Genomic DNA, 20,897 nt, shown 5'->3' with positions numbered 1-20,897 from the left:
ATCATATAGCAATAGCACTTACTTATATCCCGCTTTACATTGCCTTGTTACAGCCTCCTCTAAGCTGTTTACAGAGTCAGCATATTCCCCCAACAATCTGGGTCCTCATTTTACCCACTTTGGAAGGATGGAAGGCTGAGTCAAATAACTAATAGCATGTTTCCCCAAAAATAAGACTTTTTTTTTAACCCTGAAATAAACACTTGGCCTTATTTTCAGGGAGGTCTTATTATTTGGGGGCGCATGGAGCAAGATGGGGCTCCTCTTGCCGTCTTACCTGATTTCCAGCTCTGCCTTTAAATATTTTCAGGGAGGGCTTATTTTCAGGGAAACAGGGTACATCTATTTGCTTTAATGGTATTTCAAAATTTGGAGCATTGTTCTGAGTTTTAAAGAATCTCATAATTTATGGATGTTTAAAAGGTATCTCTTCTTAAGACCACAAAAGATTTGTATTTTTGTTCTCTATCTTTTCTTCCTTTCATCTGTGATATTTTGCTTGGTTCAACAAAGCCAAAATTAAAAGCCAAAAGACAACCCTCTGGATCTAGATCGTGCAAACCAAATTATAGTAAGAGTAACAGTGATTAAGTCAAGATTCCACCGTCACAGCCCTTCTGGGGTGGTTCAGTGCATACATGTTTGGCAGTTGCCACTGTGTCAGTTACTCTACGTGCAAACGCTGGAGTCTCACTTAAGGCAGACTTAATGGTCCTTGGAGATCCTACTAAGAAACAGCTGGAAACAGGCTCTGTTTTGGGGGGAAATCCTGCAGAGGCCCAGAAGAAAAGAAACATCCATTGCCCAAGTTGAGCTCGACCAATTTTAGATGACTTTAAATTGCAATACTGCCAAAATTATTTTCTTGAGCAGGTTGACAGCCTGGGGATACCAGGACTAAAAATAAGAACTTGGAGACCTTTTGTAGGTCCCCAAACCTCTTCTTCTCCAAGTCCTGCAAGGACAGCTCAGGCAACACCCCAACACAACCCCAGGCACCTTGCAAACACCTTACAAATATCTCGTAGCTCTTCAGGCTCAGGAAACTACCCCGTTTATGATTGCGGCAGAAGGTAAGAAAGGAGTAGAAGGAAAAAAGGAGGCCGGTGTTTTGATTCTTAAGATATTTTTGTTACAAGTGCATTTTATTGGGTCTCAAAGCAAAGAAAAGAATACTGATGTTGACCTACTGACAGAGCTCCTAAAAGGGGCTCTCGCAAGGAAGAGGAATTTCTCAGAACATCCCTCTAATACAGATTTTTTTTTTAAGTTAAATTACAAGAAGTCAGACCACACGTTCAACTAGCACACTACAGACACCTCTATACTTCTGGCAGAAGTTCTCAATCAGGACTCTCCCCTGTAATTAAATGAGAATATAATTTATTCTGTCCTCCATAACTTATTAAGTCACCTTCCTGCACAAAAGCAGGAACTGTCATCTGAAAACTTAAATGAATGAAAAATAATTGTTGAGGTTGGAGCTCCAAGGATCAGCTCAGAGTTCCAAAAGTTTGCATTGATACTATTTTAATGTATTTATTTAATAGATTTGTTTGACACCCAACTCGTCTTATAGGAACTCTTAAATTTAGCTGTGGGTAGTCCTCGACTTATGACCATTTGTGTGGCAGCCACTCAAAACACTGAAAAAAAGTGTCTTATTCACGCTGCAAGCATCCCCGGGGTCATGTGATCAAAATTTGGGTCTGTGGCACCCAAATTGGGTCCATTTTTACAACGGTTGCAGCAGCCCAGGGTCCTGTGATCGCCATCTGCGACTTTCCCAGCCAGCCTCCAACAAGCAAAGTTAAAGGAGGAAAGCTGGATTCACTTAATGACCACCTGATTCATTTAACAATTACAGTGTTTTGCTTAAGCAGCCCTGGGCAAAAAGCTAGTAAAATCAGGCATGACTCGCTTAACATTTGTCTCGCTTAGCAACGAAAAATCAGTTCCCAATTGTGGTTGTAAGTCAAGGATTAGCTGCCTTTCCAATCCTGTTTTGCTCAAACAATACACAGAATCATAATCACTTGCTGGGTTTACACACACACACACACACACACACACACACACACACACACACACACACACATTAATCAAAGTTAAAACAAAGCAAACTTAGGATCTTGCAGGTCTGCAGCCCACAAGAAGAAAAACGATTGAAAAATCACTTTGGTGGAAGTGGTGAGAGAAGAGGTCAAAGGCCGATTCACGGAGAGGGGCGATGCGTATTCCACACAGGTATACAGTCGAGAGATACGCCATTGCCGATTCTGGACCCAGGAGAAGTGGGTGTGGTGTGGAGGTTCTATCCTGTGGCATCAGCTCCACTTCTCTGGGCTGCAGCTTCCCACGGGGGACGCCTGCCAGGCTCTGCCGGAACTGGTGGGACTCCACAGCAGATGCTGCCCGGATACCATTACCAGCACTAAAGAGGCGACTGAGAGGACGAAGCTGGCTAGTTTACCACCGCAGAGCTGCACATGGTGTTCATGCCACAGGAGTGGCTCCCACGGTACAAGTAGTAGTAGCCCTGTAGGAGAGGAGACAAGCGGTTCAAAGCTCGGAAGGAGGAGTGGCCTACAGCCAGGTAGTCCTCGACTTACGGCCAACTTTTTCATTGCTTAGCAAACCAGTTGTCGAGTAAGGTTTTGTCCCACTTTACGACCTGTCTTGCAACAGTTGTTAAGCGAAGCATGGCCGTGGTTAAAATTAGTAACACGTTTGGTTAAGTGAATCTGGCTTTGCTTGCCAGAAGGTCGCAAAAGGGGATCACGTGACCCCGGACACTGCAACTGTCGTAAGTACATGCCAGTTGCCAAGCATATGAATTCTGACCAGGGATGCTGCAGTGGTCCTGTCAAAAACGGTCATAAGGCACTTTTTTCACTGCCATTATAACTGAACAGTCACTAAACAAATGGTTGTAAGTTGAGGGCTACCTGTAGTAGCAGAGTCCCATTGGAGGACTCTCTCCTCCCACCCTTCCCTCCACTGATAAGGATGGGGAAGAGGAGGGGTCCCATACCTTCTCCCCCCAGTTTCCACCCCAGCTGTTCTTGATCGCCCAGAAGGGAATTCGGCCACCTGTGGGAAGAAGACACAACTGTCAAGAAATGGCCCTGCCTGCTACTTGCTTCCAGGGACCGACTCAGAGAAGAAAGCAGAGCAGGCTCATGGGAAAGGCTGATCACAACTCCCATAATCCTCAAATGAGCCAAATGGAGTTGTGAGAAATAGAAATCCCATCCAGAATTCAACATGTTGGACTAGACAGTGTTTCTCAACCATAGCAACTTTAAGAGGGGTGGACTTCAACTCTCAAATCCCCCAGGAAGAACGGCTGGCTGGGGAATTCTGGGAGTTGAAGTCAGGCATCTTGAAGCATGCTAGCTGGGGAATTCTGGGAGTGGAAGTCCACCCATCTTAAAGCATGCTGGCTGGGGAATTCTGGGAATTAAAAGCCACCCTTCTTAAAGTTGCCAAGATTGTGAAACACTGAATCAAAGAAATCCTACTCCAAAAGGGATCTTCCTACTGTGTTTTGCAGATAGCTGACAATACATTCAGGGTGAAAATGGTCTCCTCCGTATTGAATGCAATGTCCAAAGTAATCGCATGAAAGGAATCCACTTCTGTTCAGTAGCATTCATGCTCCAAAAATAAACTCACGTGTTTCAAAATAAACATTTTAATTTATTCTGGGTTCCATCTGCCAGGGGAAGAAGAGGAAGGGCCATTTTGTGTTTTTCCACCCTGAAATGCTTTGTTCAAATCTATCAGCTCCAAACGAGCTTGGGCAGCTCCTCCGAAGCATCATTTCCAAAGGGGTGGCCCAGTTCTGCCATCTCAGGGAAGAGAATCAAAAGCACACAGGAGGAGTTAAAAAAAAAAAAAGGAGGTTCAGAAAGAAAAATCCAGAATAAAGAAGCAGAAATAAAGACACACGAACACAGACGGCCCACAGGATTTTCTCAACCCAAAACAGCCACTCACGTGTGCCGTAGCCCACCAAGAGGACGGCGTGGTCGATCATCCAGGGATTACAGAGCACGAAGAAGGGGTGGGAAATGCCTTTACGGTAGAACTGGAGAGAGAGAGAGAGAAAGAAGAAAAAAGCAAATTAAAATGTAATTATGACAAGCGAGACCACAGAATACCGAGAGTTGGAAGGCTTTGGAGGCCCTACTCCAATCCCCTGCTCAAGCAGGTGGCTGGGGAACTCTGGGAGTTGAAGTCCACAAGTCTTAAAAGTTCCTAAGGTTACACACCTTTACCCCCCATTCCAGACAAGTGGCTGTCCAGTCTCTTCTTTAAAATCTCCAAAGATGGAGCCCCCACAACTTCCCAAGGCAAGCCGTTCCACTGGTTAATTGTTCTCATTGTTAGGAAATTTCTCCTTAATTCTAGGTTGGATATGTCTTTAAAAAAAATATTCCTACCTATTATTTCTTGTCCTGCCCTCTGGAGATTTGGTGAATAAGTGGGCCCCTTCTTCTTGTGGCAGCCCTTCAAATATTGGAACACAGTTATGAGCTCATCCCTAATCCTTCTCTTTCTTAGACTAGACATACTCATTCCCTGCAACTGTTCTTCATATGTTTTAGCCTCCAGTCCCCTAACCATCTAACTATTTTCTCTGCAGACTTTCTAGGGTCTCAGCATCTTTTGGTGCCGAAGACAAGCTCAGGATCCAAAAAAGATCTTGACAGACTTCAACAATGGGCCCTATCCAACAAAATGAATTTTAACGAGGAGAAAAGCAAAGTTTAACATTTAGGCAGGAAAAAATCAAAGGTATAAGTACAAATTAGGCGAGACCTGGCTCAAAACAATAACTGGTGAGAGGGACCTTGGAGTCCTAGTGGCCAATCACTTAAAAATGAGCAGTCTGCAGCAGCCGCCAAAAAAGCTAATATAATCCTTGGTTGTACAAACAGAGGAATCAAAATCACGTGAAGTATTAGTACCACTTTTTAAAGTCTTAGTAAGACCACAGCTGGAATACTGCATCCAGTTTTGGTGACCGTACTAAAAAAAGATGTTGAGACTTTGGAAAAAGTTCAGAGATGGGCGACTAAAAAGATCAAGGGCCTGGAGACAGAAACTTATGAAGAACGGCTGCAGGATTTGGCTCTAGCCAGTCTAGAGAAGGACTAGCGGGGATTTGATGGCAGTCTTCCAATATTTGAGGGGCTGCCACAGAGAGAAGGGGGTCTATTTATTCTCCAAAGCACCAGAAGGCAAGACAATGGATGGAAACGAATCAAGGAGAGAAGCAACCTGGAACTAAGGAGAAATTGCCTGAGAGTGAGAACAATTAAAACAGTGAAATAGCTTGCATTCAGAAGTTGTGGGTGGTCCAACACTGGAGGTTTTTAAGAAGAGATTGGACCAGCTACCTGTCTGAAATGGTATAGGATCTCCTGCTTGAGCAGGGGGTTGGACTAGAAGACCTCCATGGTCCCTTCCAGCTCTATTTTGATTGATCGATTGATTGATTGGGAGTCTCTCACCTGCATAGCAAAGGCGTTCAGAGCAATGGAGATGGGACCGTTCTTGGCCAGCCAAGCTGCAATCTCTGTCCAAGAAGAAAGGAGCATAGGTAAGACGGAGGGTCACCTAAGGAAGAGGGGGGGCTGTCTGAGGTCCCACCCTTCCCCCCATAACAGAAAATCTCTCACACATCATTCATTTCAAGTGAAAACTCCTTACAAGTGTGGATATACGTGCACTGCAGGGGTTACATCACTTATATAGGTAGTCCTCAATTTATGATCAAAATTGTGAACGGAATTATAATGATATTGTAATCATAAGTTAAGCCTTTCCTTTCACTTCACTTCTCTTCCCTTCCCCCCTTCTTTCTATTTTCCTTCCCTTCCTTTTTTTAATTCCTTCCCTTCCCCTTTTTCTTCTTCTTTTTCCTTTTCCCTTCCTTTCCCTTCCTTCCTTTTCTCCTTCCTTTTCCTTTCCTTTCCATTTCTGTTCTGTTTATCATTTTTCTTTTACTTTACTTTCTTTTTTTAAAAAAAGATTGTACTGTTTTTACTTTGTAAACAATTTCTTTCCCAAAAGCTAACTAAGCAAAAGTCGTAGAACGCACCGCTCTCGTCTTGGGAGATGGCCACGCTGCTGTTGATGTAAACGGCCACTTTCTCCTTGGAGAAGCCACAGTTTTGTTCGAAACCTTGGTAGCTGTAATCTCCCTCGGTCTCCAAGCCCCCTGGAGGAATGCAAGGCAGAAAACTCATCAAGGAAGGTTCCAGAAGGAACTTGGGAAAATCAGAGGGGAAACAGAGGCTACAGTTGGGAAGCAAACAGACATTAGAGTAGCGGTCTCCAACCTTGGCAGCTTTAAGCCTGGAGGACTTCAATTCCCAGAATTCCCCAGCCAGCTGGCTGGGGAATTCTGGAGTTAAAGTCCTCCAGGCTTAAAGCTGCCAAGGCTGGGGACCCCTGCTTTAGAGCCATGTTAAAAACAGGGAAAATTCTTCCCTTATCATTAGGAAAACCAAGTCCCGAACAACCTCAGGTCTTGGATCCAGCTTCCAAAGGTTGTCATGCAATTCTTATTTTTAAGTCTGAGAAGAAAAAAGCACAATACACTAGAATACAGCTAGTCCTCGACTTATAACAGTTCATTTAGTGACCGTTCAAAGTTACAACGGCACTGGAAAAAGTGACTTATGATCGTTTTTCACCCTGATGATCATTGCAGCATCTTCAAGGTCACATGAAAGCTCAGCTACTTGGCAAATGGCTCATACTTATGACCGTTGCTGCGTCCCTTGGGCGACCTTTTGACAAGCAAAATCAACGAGGAAAGCCGGATTCACTTACCAACCTTGTTTCTAACTTATCCACTGCAGCGTTTCACTTAACAAGTGTGGCAAGGAAGGTCGTAAAATGGGGGCAGAACTCACTGAACAGATGTCTCGCTTAACAACAGAAATTTTGGGCTTAATTGTGGTTGTGAAATACTCATCCTTACCCCCCCCCTTAATTTTGACCCACCAACTATTAACCTCACATGATACCCAAAAGGACAAAGCAGACTTTTGCTTGAAAAAACTGGGCAGCAGAAGCTTCACAAGTTGATGGCCTCAAAATCACCAGTCCAGGACTGCCCACTCAGCAAAACACCACACAAAACAATTTGTTTCACTGAGTTGCCCAGAAAGCCTGGCCTTGTTCTCTGCTTAAAAAGTCCCAGAGTTCGGGCTGAAGCAAAGGCCAATTTAGCCTCTTCCTCCTACTCTTGTTCTACTCCTCAAACTGCCTCCCCTCCCAGTACAGTTAATGAAACATCTGCAACAAAACAACCAAGTTCAGAGAGCACCAAGGACACCCTAATCCTCCTCCTCTTTTTCTTCTTCTCCTAAAATCCCAATCCCTTCCAGCACTGGTGATATTCAGTTGGATCATGAAACATCTGCATGAAAGCAACCAAGCTCAGAGAGCACCAAGGCCCCTACAGTCCTTCTCTTCCTCTTCTCCTAAAATTCCACTCCCTTCCAGCACTGATGATGTTACATAATTAGTGAAATGTCTGCAAGAAAACCACCAAGCTCAGAGAGCACCAAGGACCCCACAGCTCTCCTCCTCCTCCTCCTCCTCTCCTAAAATCCCAGTCCCTTCCAGCACTGATGATACCCAGTTGGGTAGTGAAACATCTGCAAGAAAGCAACCAAGGACCCCACAGACTTACCCAACTTCTCAATAGCCTCGTAGGCGTTAGAAGGCAAGCCGCCTCCACAGGCTTTGTCTATAAGGTCACAGTCCACCAGCTCTGCAGAGGGAGAAGGTCGGATGAAGATCAAGTGGATGCTGGAGATGGGTGCAGGCAAATGGACTACCTCCTAGGCAATGTTTTTGAATATCTCAACAATTTGGGTGAATTAAGATGGCTCAGCTGGCTGGGGAATTCTGGGAGTTGAAGTCCACCCACCTTAAAGCTGCTATGGTTCAGGAACTCTGCTGGGGAGACAGCTACATCCAACATGGCCTTTCCTATAAGGGCTGAACTTACACCTTGGGGGCTCTAAGCTATGGGGAGCTGCAACAGGCCTACCTAGCCATTGCTCAAAGGGCATAAGGTTGTAGAGCTTCTGAACATGTCAAGAAGGCCAAGAAGGGTGGAGAATGGCTTTATTTACCTTCATTTATTTTGTTAATGATTATCAGGGCCAACATGGTGTAATGGGGAAGGGACAGGCTTCACAGCTGGAAACCCAGATTTGGGTCAGAACTCCAGTCTAGAGGTTTCCTAGGGGACTCCAAGGGGGTCCAGTGGGGAAGGGGCTGGCCTCTGAGCAGGGTGGGAACTCAAGTTCCAGGCCTCCTCAGATACAGAAGACACCTGGGTGACCTCAGATGGTCCTTCTCCCTCAGGCTGAAGGCAACTGAACCCCATTCTTGTTGCCTCTGGCTCTGAGACCTTCTTTAGGTCCTCCACGTCAGACCAACACTAACCACAGCAACATTTGTTGTCAGTAGCAATGGCATGACCCAAAAGAGTTGCTGAGTCTTCACAAAGCCTGTTGACCAATGGCTGCTCAGGACACAGAGCTTCCTTCCTCCTGGCTTTGGGTGAACATCACTAATCAAGGTGAGAAGCAGCCACAAAGCTATATTATATATACTATAATATATATATATGTTTTCTTTTCTTTCTGTAGGTCTTTATGTGCATTTTTCTTTAGCCGGGTTCTTCCTACGTAAACCAAGATTTTTATGCAGCCCTAGTTCAGTGAAATCCCAATCCACTAGTTTCTAGGCTTTTTCTTTTTTTCTCCAGCAGCCAGCAAGCTCCCTGCTGCCCATTGGGAGACCCATTGGGAGCTTGCTGGCTGACTTAGTCTCCCAATGGGCAGCAGGGAGCTTGCTGGCTGCTGGAGAAAAAAAAAAAGCCTAGAAACTAGTGGATTGGGATTTCACTGAACTAGGGCTGCATAAGAATCGTAGGAAGAACCTGCCTAAAGATGTGTGTACATATATATATATATATATATATTTATGTACACACAAACACACACTATAATAATATATAATATATACTATATATATGTATGTATGTATGTATGTATGTATGTATGTATGTATGTATGTATACACACTGCTCAAAAAAATAAAGGGAACACTTAAACAACATAATGTAACTCATGTGTCTGCTCAAACGGTCAGAAACAGACTCCATGAGGGTGGTATGAGGGCCCGACAGGTGGGGGTTGTGTTTACAGCCCAACACCGTGCAGGACGTTTGGCATTTGCCAGAGAACACCAAGATTGGCAACTTCGCCACTGGCGCCCTGTGCTCTTCACAGATGAAAGCAGGTTCACACTGAACACATGTGACAGACATGACAGGGTCTGGAGACGCCGTGGAGAACGTTCTGCTGCCTACAACATCCTCCAGCATAACCGGTTTGGCAGTGGGTGAGTAATGGTGTGGAGTGTCATTTCTTGGGGGGCCGCACAGCCCTCCATGTGCTCGCCAGAGGTAGCCTGACTGCCATTAGGTATCGAGATGAGATCCTCAAACCCCTTGTGAGACCATATGCTGGGTTCCTCCTAATGCACAACAATGCTAGACCTCATGTGGCTGGAGTGTATCAGCAGTTCCTGCAAGATGAAGGCATTGATGCTACGGACTGGCCCGCCCGTTCCTCAGACCTGAATCCAATTGGGCACATCTGGGACATCATGTCTCGCTCCATCCACCAATGCCAGGTTGCACCACAGACTGTCCAGGAGTTGGAGGATGCTTTAGTCCAGGTGTGGGAGGAGATCCCTCAGGAGACCATCCGCCACCTCATCAGGAGCATGCCCAGGCATTGTAGGGAGGTCATACAGGCACGTGGAGGCCACACACACTACTGAGCCTCATTTTGACTTGTTTTAAGGACATTACATCAAAGTTGGATCCGCCTGTAGTGTTTTTTTCCACTTTAATTTTGAGTGTAACCCCACATCCAGACCTCCATGGGTTGATAAATTTGATTTATCAAGAAGCCTTCTCTGGACCCGGCCGTTTTAGCAAACTACCGTCTGGTCTCCAACCTTCGCTTTGTTGCGAAGGTTGTGGAGAGTGTGGTTGCGCAACAACTCCCACAGTTCCTGGATGAAACCGTCTATCTAGATCCGTGCCAGTCCGGCTTCAGGCCTGGGTACAGCACGGAGACGTCATTTGGTCGCATTGGTGAATGATCTCTGGAGGGCCCGGGACGGGGGTTGTTCCTCTGTTCTGGTCCTGTTAGACCTCTCAGCGGCTTTTGATACCATCGACCATGGTATCATGCTGCGCCGGCTGAAGGGATTGGGGGTGGGAGGCACCGTGCTGCGGTGGTTCTCCTCCTATCTCTCTGACCGGTCGCAGTCTGTGTTGGCAGGGGGGCAGAGGTCGACCTCGAGGCGCCTTGCTTGCGGGGTGCCGCAAGGGTCAGTCCTCTCGCCGCTCCTGTTCAACATTTATGTGAAGCCGCTGGGTGAGATCATCCGTGGTTTTGGGGTGCGATGCCATCTGTACGCTGATGACACTCAGCTGTACATTTCCACCCCAGACCACCCCAATGATGCCCTCGAAGTGATGTCCCAGTGTCTGGAGGCCGTGCGGGTCTGGATGGGGAAGAACAGGCTTCGGCTCAATCCTTCCAAGACCGAGTGGCTGTGGATGCCGGCGTCCCGGTATAGCCAGCTGGTGCCATCGCTGGCTATTGGGGGTGAGTCACTGACCCCCACAGAGGGGGCCCGCAACTTGGGCGTCCTCCTGGACACACGGCTGTCTTTAGAAGAGCATATGACGGCCGTGGCCAGGGGGGCTTTTTATCAGGTTCGCCTGATACGCCAGTTGCGCCCCTTTCTGGATCGGGACTCCTTGTGCACAGTCACTCATGCCTTGGTTACGTCACGCCTGGACTACTGTAACACTCTCTACATGGGGCTCCCCCTGAGGAGCACCCGGAGGCTCCAGCTGGTGCAGAATGCGGCCGCGCGGGTGATTATGGGAGCGACGTGGCACTCCCACGTAACACCTCTCCTGCGCGAGCTGCATTGGCTCCCGGTGGTCTTCCAGGTGCGCTTTAAGGTGTTGGTTCTCATCTTTAAAGCGCTCCATGGCTTAGGGCCAGGGTATTTGCGAGACCGCCTGCTGCTACCGATAACCTGCCACCGGCCAATACGCTCTCACAGAGAGGGCCTCCTCGGGGTGCCGTCGGTCAGGCAATGTCGGCTGGCGGCCCCCAGGGGGCGAGCCTTCTCTGTGGGGGCACCCGCCCTGTGGAATGAGCTGCCTCCTGGAATACGATTGATCCCGGACCTCCGGACCTTCCGTAAAGTCCTGAAGACGTTTTTATTTCATCAAGCCGGCCTAGCCTAAATGGTTTTAATTGGGATTTTAAATTTTATGGATTTGGGGTTTTAAATTGGGTAGCCAGTGATTTAATTCTTTTAATTATCTTAACTTTTGCATTTGTATGTTTTTTAATTTTGGCTGTTCACCGCCCTGAGTCCCTTCCGGGAGAAGGGCGGTATACAAATTAAAAAAAAAGAAAAAAAAAGAAAGAAAGAAAAAGATTTCCATTGATAATTTTTGTGTGATTTTGTTGTCAGCACATTCAAGTATGTAATGAACAAAGCATTTACTACGAATATTTCATTCATTCAGATCTAGGATATCTTATTTTTGTGTTCCCTTTATTTATTTGAGCAGTGTGTGTATATATATTATACATATATATAATATATATGTGTGCATATGTGTGTAGGTCTTTGGTTATTTGGGTTTTCTCCTGTGTAAAATTGGAAGTACCTTGGCGACTTCCAATTTTATGCGGGAGAAAACCCAAATAACCAAAAACCTATATACAAATACCCGAGAAAACCTCAGAATTAAACCTCTTGTCGTAGGTTTTAAAAGTACCGTATTTTCCGGCGCATAAGACGACTGGGCGTATAAGATGACCCCCGAATTTTCCTATTAAAATATAGGTTTGGGCTATACTCGCCATATAAGACTACCCCTCTTCCAACGCACACCAAATAAAAATTAAAAAAACATCAACTGGCTCACCCACAATGTAAAAGCAGCTGTGCTAGACCCAAAATGGCCCCTGAAACAAGCAGGAACCTCACACAGCCACAAAAAGCCCAAAAACCCAACTTTCACACTTTACACACACAAAATTCCACATACAGCTTTGTGAGATTTTGTGTGTTTGTGTAGTTAGAGTGAAACACTACAGAAACACACTAAATCTTAGAAAGTTGCACAAATATTATTTTATTTTATTTTTATTTTTATATGAAAGCTAAATTTAAAACTTCCTAAACTTTAAATGGCTAGGTCTAAAAAAGAACAACTAAAAAAACCCCAATTAACTATTTTTTTTAAAGATCCCAAAAGGGAAAAAAACTTACCCAATAGAACAGGGGTCTCCAACCTTGGCAACTGTAAGACTTGTAGACTTCAACTCCCAGAATTCCTCAGCCAGCTTTGTTTTGCTGGCTGAGGAATTCTGGGAGTTGAAGTCCACAACTCCCTGCCTGCTTGATTGCAGGCAGGGAGTTGCTTGCTGATGGAATGGATTCAGGCAAGCGAAGCAAGGCAAGCAGCTAAGGCAGTGGTTCTCAACCTTCCTAATGCCGCGACCCTTTAATACAGTTCCTCATGTTGTGGTGACCCCCAACAATAAAGTTATTCCTAAAACCATCAAAAATATGTGTTTTCCGATGGTCTTAGGCCAGCGGTCCCCAAAGTTTTGGACCTCAGGGACCACCAACTTCATAATTTTAATTTCGCGGACCACTAATACGAATCCAGTGCGCCGCTTGCTGAAGCACCTGGACTCCCAGTACGGGATGGGGTCCTTCAGGCACTCTCCCTCCTCTCTGTCTCTCTCTCTCTGTCTCCCACTCTTTCTCTCTCATTCTCTCTCTCTCTCATTTTCGCTTTCTCTCTCTCTCTCTCTTTCTTTCTCTCCCACTCTTTCTCATTCTCTTTTTCTCTCTCCACCCTCTCTCCCCCACTCTCTCATTCTCTTTCTCTCTCCCCCTCTCTTCTCATTCTCTTTCCCCCACTCTTTCTTTCTCTCCCCCCCTCTCATTCTCTTTCTCCCTCCTCTTTCTCATTCTTTCTCTCTCCCACTCTTTCTCTCATTCTTTCTCCTCCCTTTCTCTCACTCTCTCTTTCCCCTTTCTCTCTCCCCCCACTCTCTCTCATTCTTTCTCTCTGTCCCTCTCTCCCCCCACTCTCTCTTTCTCTCCCCCTTTCTCTTTCTCTCTCCCACTCTTTCTCTCTCATTCTCTTTCTCTCTCCCCCTTTCTCTCTCTCTCTCCCCACTCTCCCTCTCGTTCTGATTCTCTCATTCTGATTCTCTTTCATTTTGTCTCTCTCTTATCTCATTCTCTCTGATTCTTTGATTCTCTTTCGTTCTGTCTCTTTCTCTGTCTCTCATTCTCTCTCTCACTCTCTCTCTCTCTGATTCTCTCTGTCTCTTTCTCTCATTCTCTTTCATTCTGTCTTTCTCTCTCTTTCATTCTTTGTCTCTTTCTCTCTCTGTCTCATTCTGATTTTCTCTCTTTCTCTCTCATTCTCTCTCTCTCTCATCTCATGGGCCAGCCAGTGTCTTGGGGCTGAGAGGAAGTCAAGCATCTCCCTGAGAGACTGAGGGCCGGAAGAAGTGTGGGAGCGAAGCACTACTTGAACTTGTGCGGCATGAGCATTCGCCTTGGTATATTTGCGCCAGCCGATGGCCAAGGCAGCCCTCATTTCTCTGCTGAAAGTGCAGCATCAGGATTCTGCCTTGGTATATTTGCGGCGCAAGGCAGCCTTCGGTTCCTGCTGCTTGGGACTCAGAGCGGTAAATGGTGACTGGTCCGGGGAGCAGCTGGATTTTGCTCTCCATTGCGGACGCCAGATCGGCCCCCTGCGAGATCTCATCTTTCGAGGAGCGCTCCCTGAAGTGGCACTGGAAACTTTGGTTGGGCTCCTCGAGAGACGAGAGCTTGCAGGGGGCCGATCTGGCATCCGCAATGGAGAGCAAAATCCGACTGCTCCCCAGGCGGAATCCTGATGCTGCTCTTACAGCGGAGAGAAGAAGCTGGATTTTGCTCTCCATTGCAGACACCAGATCGGCCCCCTGCAAGCTCTCCTCTCTCAAGCAGCCCAACCAAAGTTTCCAGCCCCGCTTCAGGGAGCGCTCCTCGAGAGACGAGAGCTTGCAGGGGGCCGATCTGGCATCCGGATTAGAGAGCAAAATCCAGCTGCTTTCCGGATCAGACGCCATTTACCACTCTGAGTCCCAGGCAGCAGGAGAGGAGGGCTGCCTTGCGCCACTGGCTGGCTGGCACAAATATACCAAGGCGGAATGCTGTTGCCGTACAAATGAAAGTAGTGCTTCACTCCCACAGCTTCCAGCCATCGCAAACGCCGCTTCTTCCCGCTTCTGCCGCCCCCTCCCCCACCGCCACAACAGCACCATTCATTCCGGATGGCGAGGGCTGCGCTCATTTTTCTGTATTGCACCACCTGCAAAAATGCAAAAATACAAAAATTTCTCCGTGGACCACCAAAGGACCACTGGTTGGTGACCACTGTCTTAGGCGACCCCTGTGAAAGGGTTGTTTGACCCCCAACCACTGAGCTAAGGTAAGCAAGCTGGAGGGGGAAAAGTTTTTCCCTTCTCCATGGCTCTGGCGATCCCAGCTGCGTTGCCTGATTAACAGATCGTCAGAGCTTGGATCGCCAGAGCCATTTAAGCCTCATCAGAGCCTTTCGGGCTGGTCTGCCTGGTTACAGGAGAACGACACCCAGCGTATAAGACGACCCCCGACTTTTGAGAAGATTTTCATGTGTTAAAAAGTCGTCTTATACGCCGGAAAATACGGTATGTATTTTTCTTCAACCGGGTATTTTCCTACGTAAACCAAGTTTTTCAAATTGCAGCCGTAGCTCAGTGAAATCACATCCACTATGATTTCACTGAGCTCTGCTGCAATTTGAAAAACTTGGTTTACGTAGGAAAATACCCGGTTGAAGGAAATCTAGTTCCTAGTACCGGAGCTCGCAGAATGTCTGTTTCTTTCTTTACAAATATACCTGGAACTCATACAGTATAGTCTATAGAAAAAAGAATAAAAACTTGATATTATACAACATACTTGTATCTATTGTATCCATGGTTGTAACATACTTCTCCTTTGTCTTTAACTTCCATCGTTAACCTATCCATCTAATGTTTTCTTTCTTACCATTTCCTCTGTGGGTATTCCATTTTTCCAATTTTGTGCATACGTAATTCTAGCCGCTGTTATTACATGTAACATTAAATATTGGATTCTTTTATTGCATTTCCCCATTAGCAGGGGTGAAATCTAGCAGGTTCTGACAGGTTCTGGAGAACTGGTAGCGGAAATTTTTAGCAGTTCAGAGAACCGGTAGCGGAAATTTTTAGTAGTTTGGAGAACCAGCAAATACCATCCTCTGGCTGGCCCCCGACTGGGGTGGGAATGGGGATTTTGCAATATCCTTCCCCTGGAGTGGGGTGGGAATGGGGATTTTGCAGTATCCTTCCCCGGAGTGGGGTGGGAATGGAGATTTTGCAGTATCCTTCCCCTGCCACGCCCACCAAGCCACACTCACCAAGCCACGCCCACAGAATCAGTAGTAAAAAAAATTTGGATTTCACCACTGCCCGTTAGTATGGGTGAACATCACCAGTCGAGGTGAGAAGCCGCCACAAAGCATGGCACTGGGGTGGATCTATCTTTTCCAACAGGGCAACCCCCCCCCCAGCAGATTGTGAACCCAACCCCTCACTTACCTTGCTCAGAGAGGGAGAGCAAGGTACCCTTATGAAGGTACCACTGTCCTTCTATGTTGCCCGTTACGGAAAAGGCCCAGCAGGAGCCACACTCGCCCTGCAGAGAGAAGAAGAGACAACACAAACAGCATCAGAAAAGCCCCATCCAAGCTTTAGAAGCAGTGCTCCTAAACCTTGGCCACTTGAAAATGGTGGACTTCAACTCCCAGAATTCCCCAGCCCGAACCATGTTTCTCAACCTTAGCCACTGGAAGATGGGTGGACTTTAACTCCCAGAATCCCCCAGTATTAAACAATGATTTTCCCAGCCCAATCCCCAGGCTTCCTTGTAGACCAGGGGTGTCAAACTTGCAGCCCATGGGCTGGATGCGTCACGTGTTGGCCCCGCCCAGTTTCACGAAGGGGATAAAAGTCCCGATATGTCATGTGACGCCGCCGTGAGGGCGCAGGTTTGACACCCCTGATGTAGACAGTATTAAAAAGTTCTCTTTGTTGTGGGAACCATCTGACTTCTTCTGCACACCTTTTGATCTGACCTTGAAAGGTTTCCAGAGTCTCACAAACTCTCATGGAACTGCATTAAGTTTCATTTCTCTGAAGTAACCCATTAGTAGTCAACATCCCCACTCTCCTAACTCTAATGACAAGTTGAAATGAAGAGGCACGTAGCTGCCTACGTTTCAATTTTGGCACTAGTGTTTCTCAAGCAGGAGAAGGCCACTGGAGGACAGGTGGACTTCAACACCCAGAATTCCCCAGCCAGTAAAGCTAGAGAAATTGAAGTCCACCCATCTTGAAGTTGCTATGGTTTAGAAACACGGTCCTAAAGAGACATCGAGCTTAATTCAAGGAGGATCAAGCTGTTCAGGTTAGGGAATTCTGGGAGTTGAAGTCCGCAAGAAGTTGCCAAGGTTGGACGCCCTATTGACCAAACAGACAGGCATCACCACCTAGGCAGAACGACCACCAGCCCCACCCAGGACCCCATCTCAGAATCCATCCAACTGTTTGTCCAGAGGACCTAGCCTAGGAAGACCCACCTGGTTTTTGACCCCTGTGACAGCTCCATGGTCCCGCCAGTCCCATTCCTCAGGAAACGAACCATTCGGGATGGAGGCCACTTTCATGGGCTGGCCAGGTAGCTTCGTCAGCAGTGGATTCAGGTACCTGGAACGGAACTCTTCCTCTGCAAGAAGAGAAGCAGACCATGAGTGACGAATCCTGCCCCAAACCTCGTTCTCCATTTCCATAGAAGATAGAATCATAGGGTTGGAAAGGAACTTGGAGGTCTTCTAGTCCAACCCTCTGCTCAAGCAGGAGACCCTGCACCATCCATTGTCCACAACTCCAGGAAGCAAGCCACCCATCGTCTCTCTCATCTATCACGTCAGACAAACAGATAAAATAGATAGATAGATATAGACAGCAGATGAAGTAAATGATGGATGGATGGGTAGATAGATAGACAGACAATCCATCTATCCACCCATCCATCCATCCATCCTTTACTTTGTCTGTCTGTCTATCTATCTATCTATCTAAACCAGGGGTCAGCAACCTGCGGCTCTGGAGCCGCATGTGGCTCTTTCACCCCTCTGCTGCGGCTCCCTGTCACTCAAAATATGCATCATAACCAATTTGCAAAATTGCCGGCACACAATTTATTGAGCTTTTCAACCCCCGGTAGGCCAACCATGGATAAATCCAAAAAAAAGTTTCAGAAGAAAACAGAACACTTAATTCAACTACATATGCTAGTTTTGTGGCCGCTCAAGAAATAGTCAGGCACTGGAAGGGTTTTGTGGCTCCCGGTGTTTTCTTTTCTGTGGGAAAACGGGTCCAAATGGCTCTTTGAGTATTTAAGGTTGCAGATCTCTGATCTAAATCTAGGGCTGGAAGGGGATCCAGAGGTCTTCTAGTCCACCCCCTACTCAAACAGTAGACCCTATACCATTCCAGACAAATGGCTGTCCAGTCTCTTCTTGAAGACCTCCAGTGATGGAGCACCCCAACTTCTTGAGGGAAGCCATTTCACCATTTGGTTGTTCTCGGTGTCTGGGAATTTATCCTTAATTCTCGGTTGGCTCTCTCTTTAATGTTCTTCCACCCATTTATGCTACGACTATTTTTTAAGGTTTATTTTATTGAAAGTGGTTTTTTTAAAAAAAGACAAAAACTACAAAAGATCCCTCAAACCTAACTATCTACCAAAAACAAATTAACAAAAATTACAAAAAAATAATAATTGAAAATTAGAAGAACATAACAGCAAGCAATAACAAGCAAAACAAAAGCAGGAAAATATCAACCCTTGAGGCATATCAAATATTAAAAGCATGAGAAAATGTCCACGTTTCAAAACAAAAGTTTGCAAAATGACCATGACATTTATTTATTTTATTTATTTGTTCAACTTGTATGCCGCCTTTCTCCGAAGACTTTGACATCTGTGCCAAAGGGAAATATACTGAATCTGTTCTTCCTGATAAAGGTAGAAAACTCTGCCTTTTGCTCTCCCAAATCCTGTTCCTACATATACCTGCAACTTATATCTTTTAGACTGGGTTTTGCACTCAGTGTCATGATTTGCCTAACACTGGTTTAATGAATAAATCTTGTTCTCATTCTAAATAAGAATAAGACAAGAGTCTGAGCCACCTTAATTTGAAATAGATTTTCTTTTAAAAAACAAGGCAGGCATTTAAAAATCTCCAAGGAAGTCTAGAGGATTTCCACTTCACGCTTGTGAATCTCTAAAACATTTTCAACAGCAAAAGTTCCACCTTCTCATTGGAAAGGAAGTCAGGCCTTACTTTTCAATCAAATCATGACTCCAGGTCATCGTGGACCGACATTATATTGACTTAGCAAATTTAAAACATGCCAGGCAGGAATAATAAGTGGAGCCAGGTTGAAATCAGAACGTCATAAGATCGGGTCATGTCATAAAATGCGGCTGAAGAGATCCACTCAACCCTGACTAGGTGGCTCAGTGACTAGGACACTGAGCTTGTCGATCAGAAAGGCTGGCAGTTTGAATCCCTAGTACAGGTCTCCTGCGTGAGCAGGGGGTGGACTAGATGACCTCCAAGATCCCTTCCAACTCTGTTACTGTTACATGTTATGAGTGGGGGGACGACCAAAATTAATTGCAGGATTATGCTGGAAAGAGACCCCAACTTTGGCACAGCTTCTCTGAGAGAGACATCTCCAAACTGCCAAAATTAAATAATTAACCTCGCGGCCAGATGGACGGCAAACAAATTTAACTAACATTTCCTGAAACTCAACCGGAATCCTTTGTGATTTCCTGCTCAAGAATCAACAGGATTTATGACCTTAATTGAGCCTGCGGTTTTGGTCCTAAGTGGTCATCCTTTTACTTACTTACTTACTTACTTACTTACTTACTTATTTATTTATTAGTTCAATTTATATGCCGCCCTTCTCCGGAGACTCAGGGCGGCTTACAATGCATTACTGTGCCTGATTTTATGACCTATTTTCCAGTGGCCGTAAAGTGAATGTGGGAGTCATTCAATGAACGCATTTTCCCTATGGGATATTTTATGCCAGAAACCAGAAATTTCTGATAAAAACATCATAAATCACACGACCACAGGACATTGCAAATGGCAGGCCATACATTGAGGCTAAGTAACTGGTCATAATTCGAGGACTACCTGTTTATTTTTTCCCCAGAAACAGACTACGTAGGTGCATCTATCTACAATTAAGGGATCTATCCAACACACAACACACAAAGCCACAACTAAGCACCACAGTCTTGATAAACAGGACTAAAATGAGGCTGACAGCATAATTAAAGTGTTCCCTCTTATTGGTATTATTATGACAGTTATTGTTAAAGGCAGTCCTCAAATTACGACCACAATTGAGCCCAAAATTTGTTGCTAAGTGAGAAATTTGTTAAACGAACTTTGTCCCATTTTATGACTTCTCTTGCCACATTTGTTAAGTGAATCACTGCAATTGTTAAGTTAGTGACATGGTTGTTAAGTGAATTTGGCTTCCTCCATTGAGTTTGCTTGTCAGAAGGTCACAAAACGGATCACGTGACCCCGGCACACTGCAACCGTCATAAATGTGAGTTAGTTGCCAAGCATCCACATGTCAATCATATGACCATGGGGATGCTGCAAAGGTCATAAGTGTGAAAAATGGTCATAGGTCACATTTTCAATGCCGTTGTAACTTCGAACGGTCATTAAGTGAAGTGTTGTAAGTCAAGGACTAGCTGTACTCTGTTGCTTTGCATGTACACTGAGAGTTCCTGCGCTGGAGAAAAATTCCTTGCGTCTCTAATCACACTTGGCCAAATAAAGTATTCTATTCTGTGTTCTTCTATTATTTCTATCCTATTTGGACAGATCAACTGCAGCCAGCCCAAAAGTTTTTTTAAAAAATGCTGAATAAAATAGCAACAGGAACTCAAAAACAGGAACTGTGAGAGGGACCTTGGAGTCCTAGTGGACAATCGCTTAAACACGAGCCAGCCGTGTGCAGCAGCAGCCAAAAAAGCAAATACAATCCTGGATTGTATAAACAGAGGCAGAGAATCAAGATCACATGAAGTATTAGTAATGCTTTATAAAACCCTAGTAAGGGCCACACCTGGAATACCGTATCCAGTTTTGGTCCCCACATTACAAAATAGATGTTGAGACTTTGGAAAAAGTTCAGTGAAGAGCAACTAAAAAAATTAAGGGTCTGGAGACAAAAACATATGAAGAACTATGCAGGATTTGAGTTTGGCCAGTCTAGAGAAGGACTGGGGGGATATGATGGCAGCGTTTCCAAAATTTGAGAGGCTGCCACAAAGAAGACGGGGTCGAATTATTCTCCAAAGCACCAGAAAGCAAGACAAGAAACAATGGATGGAAACTAACCAGAGAGAAGCAACCTGGAACTAAGGAGAAACTTCCTAACAGTGAGGACAATTAACCAGTGGAACAGCTCGCCACCAGAAACTGTGGCTGCTCCATCACTGGATATTTTTAAGAAGAGATTAGACAGTCACTTATCTGAAATAGCATCGGTTCTTCTGCT

At 45.6% G+C, this 20,897-nt stretch overlaps 1 protein-coding gene across 2 annotated transcripts in view; it reads right to left on the bottom strand.

Moving 5' to 3' along the window:
• Positions 1-1,109: 1,109 nt before the first annotated feature.
• The window catches only part of CTSF (cathepsin F), a 30,441-nt gene continuing 10,653 nt past the window's right edge, over positions 1,110-20,897 (bottom strand). For both annotated transcript variants that reach the window (XM_070950968.1, XM_070950967.1), the window contains exons 7-14: positions 16,868-17,013; positions 15,828-15,924; positions 7,718-7,798; positions 6,113-6,232; positions 5,523-5,587; positions 4,003-4,093; positions 3,035-3,093; positions 1,110-2,539 (exon numbers count right to left, since the gene is read on the bottom strand). In XM_070950968.1, coding sequence (XP_070807069.1) covers positions 2,465-2,539; positions 3,035-3,093; positions 4,003-4,093; positions 5,523-5,587; positions 6,113-6,232; positions 7,718-7,798; positions 15,828-15,924; positions 16,868-17,013 — 734 coding nt within the window. In that variant the 3' untranslated portion in view covers positions 1,110-2,464. The remainder of the gene's footprint in view (positions 2,540-3,034; positions 3,094-4,002; positions 4,094-5,522; positions 5,588-6,112; positions 6,233-7,717; positions 7,799-15,827; positions 15,925-16,867; positions 17,014-20,897) is intronic.

This window comes from Pituophis catenifer, unplaced genomic scaffold (genome assembly GCF_029215685.1).
Source record: "Pituophis catenifer annectens isolate HBS135680 unplaced genomic scaffold, rPitCat1.0.hap2 SCAF_10, whole genome shotgun sequence".
NCBI classification, from domain to species: Eukaryota; Metazoa; Chordata; class Lepidosauria; order Squamata; family Colubridae; genus Pituophis; species Pituophis catenifer.
This window is presented reverse-complemented; position numbering and strand designations above follow the sequence as displayed.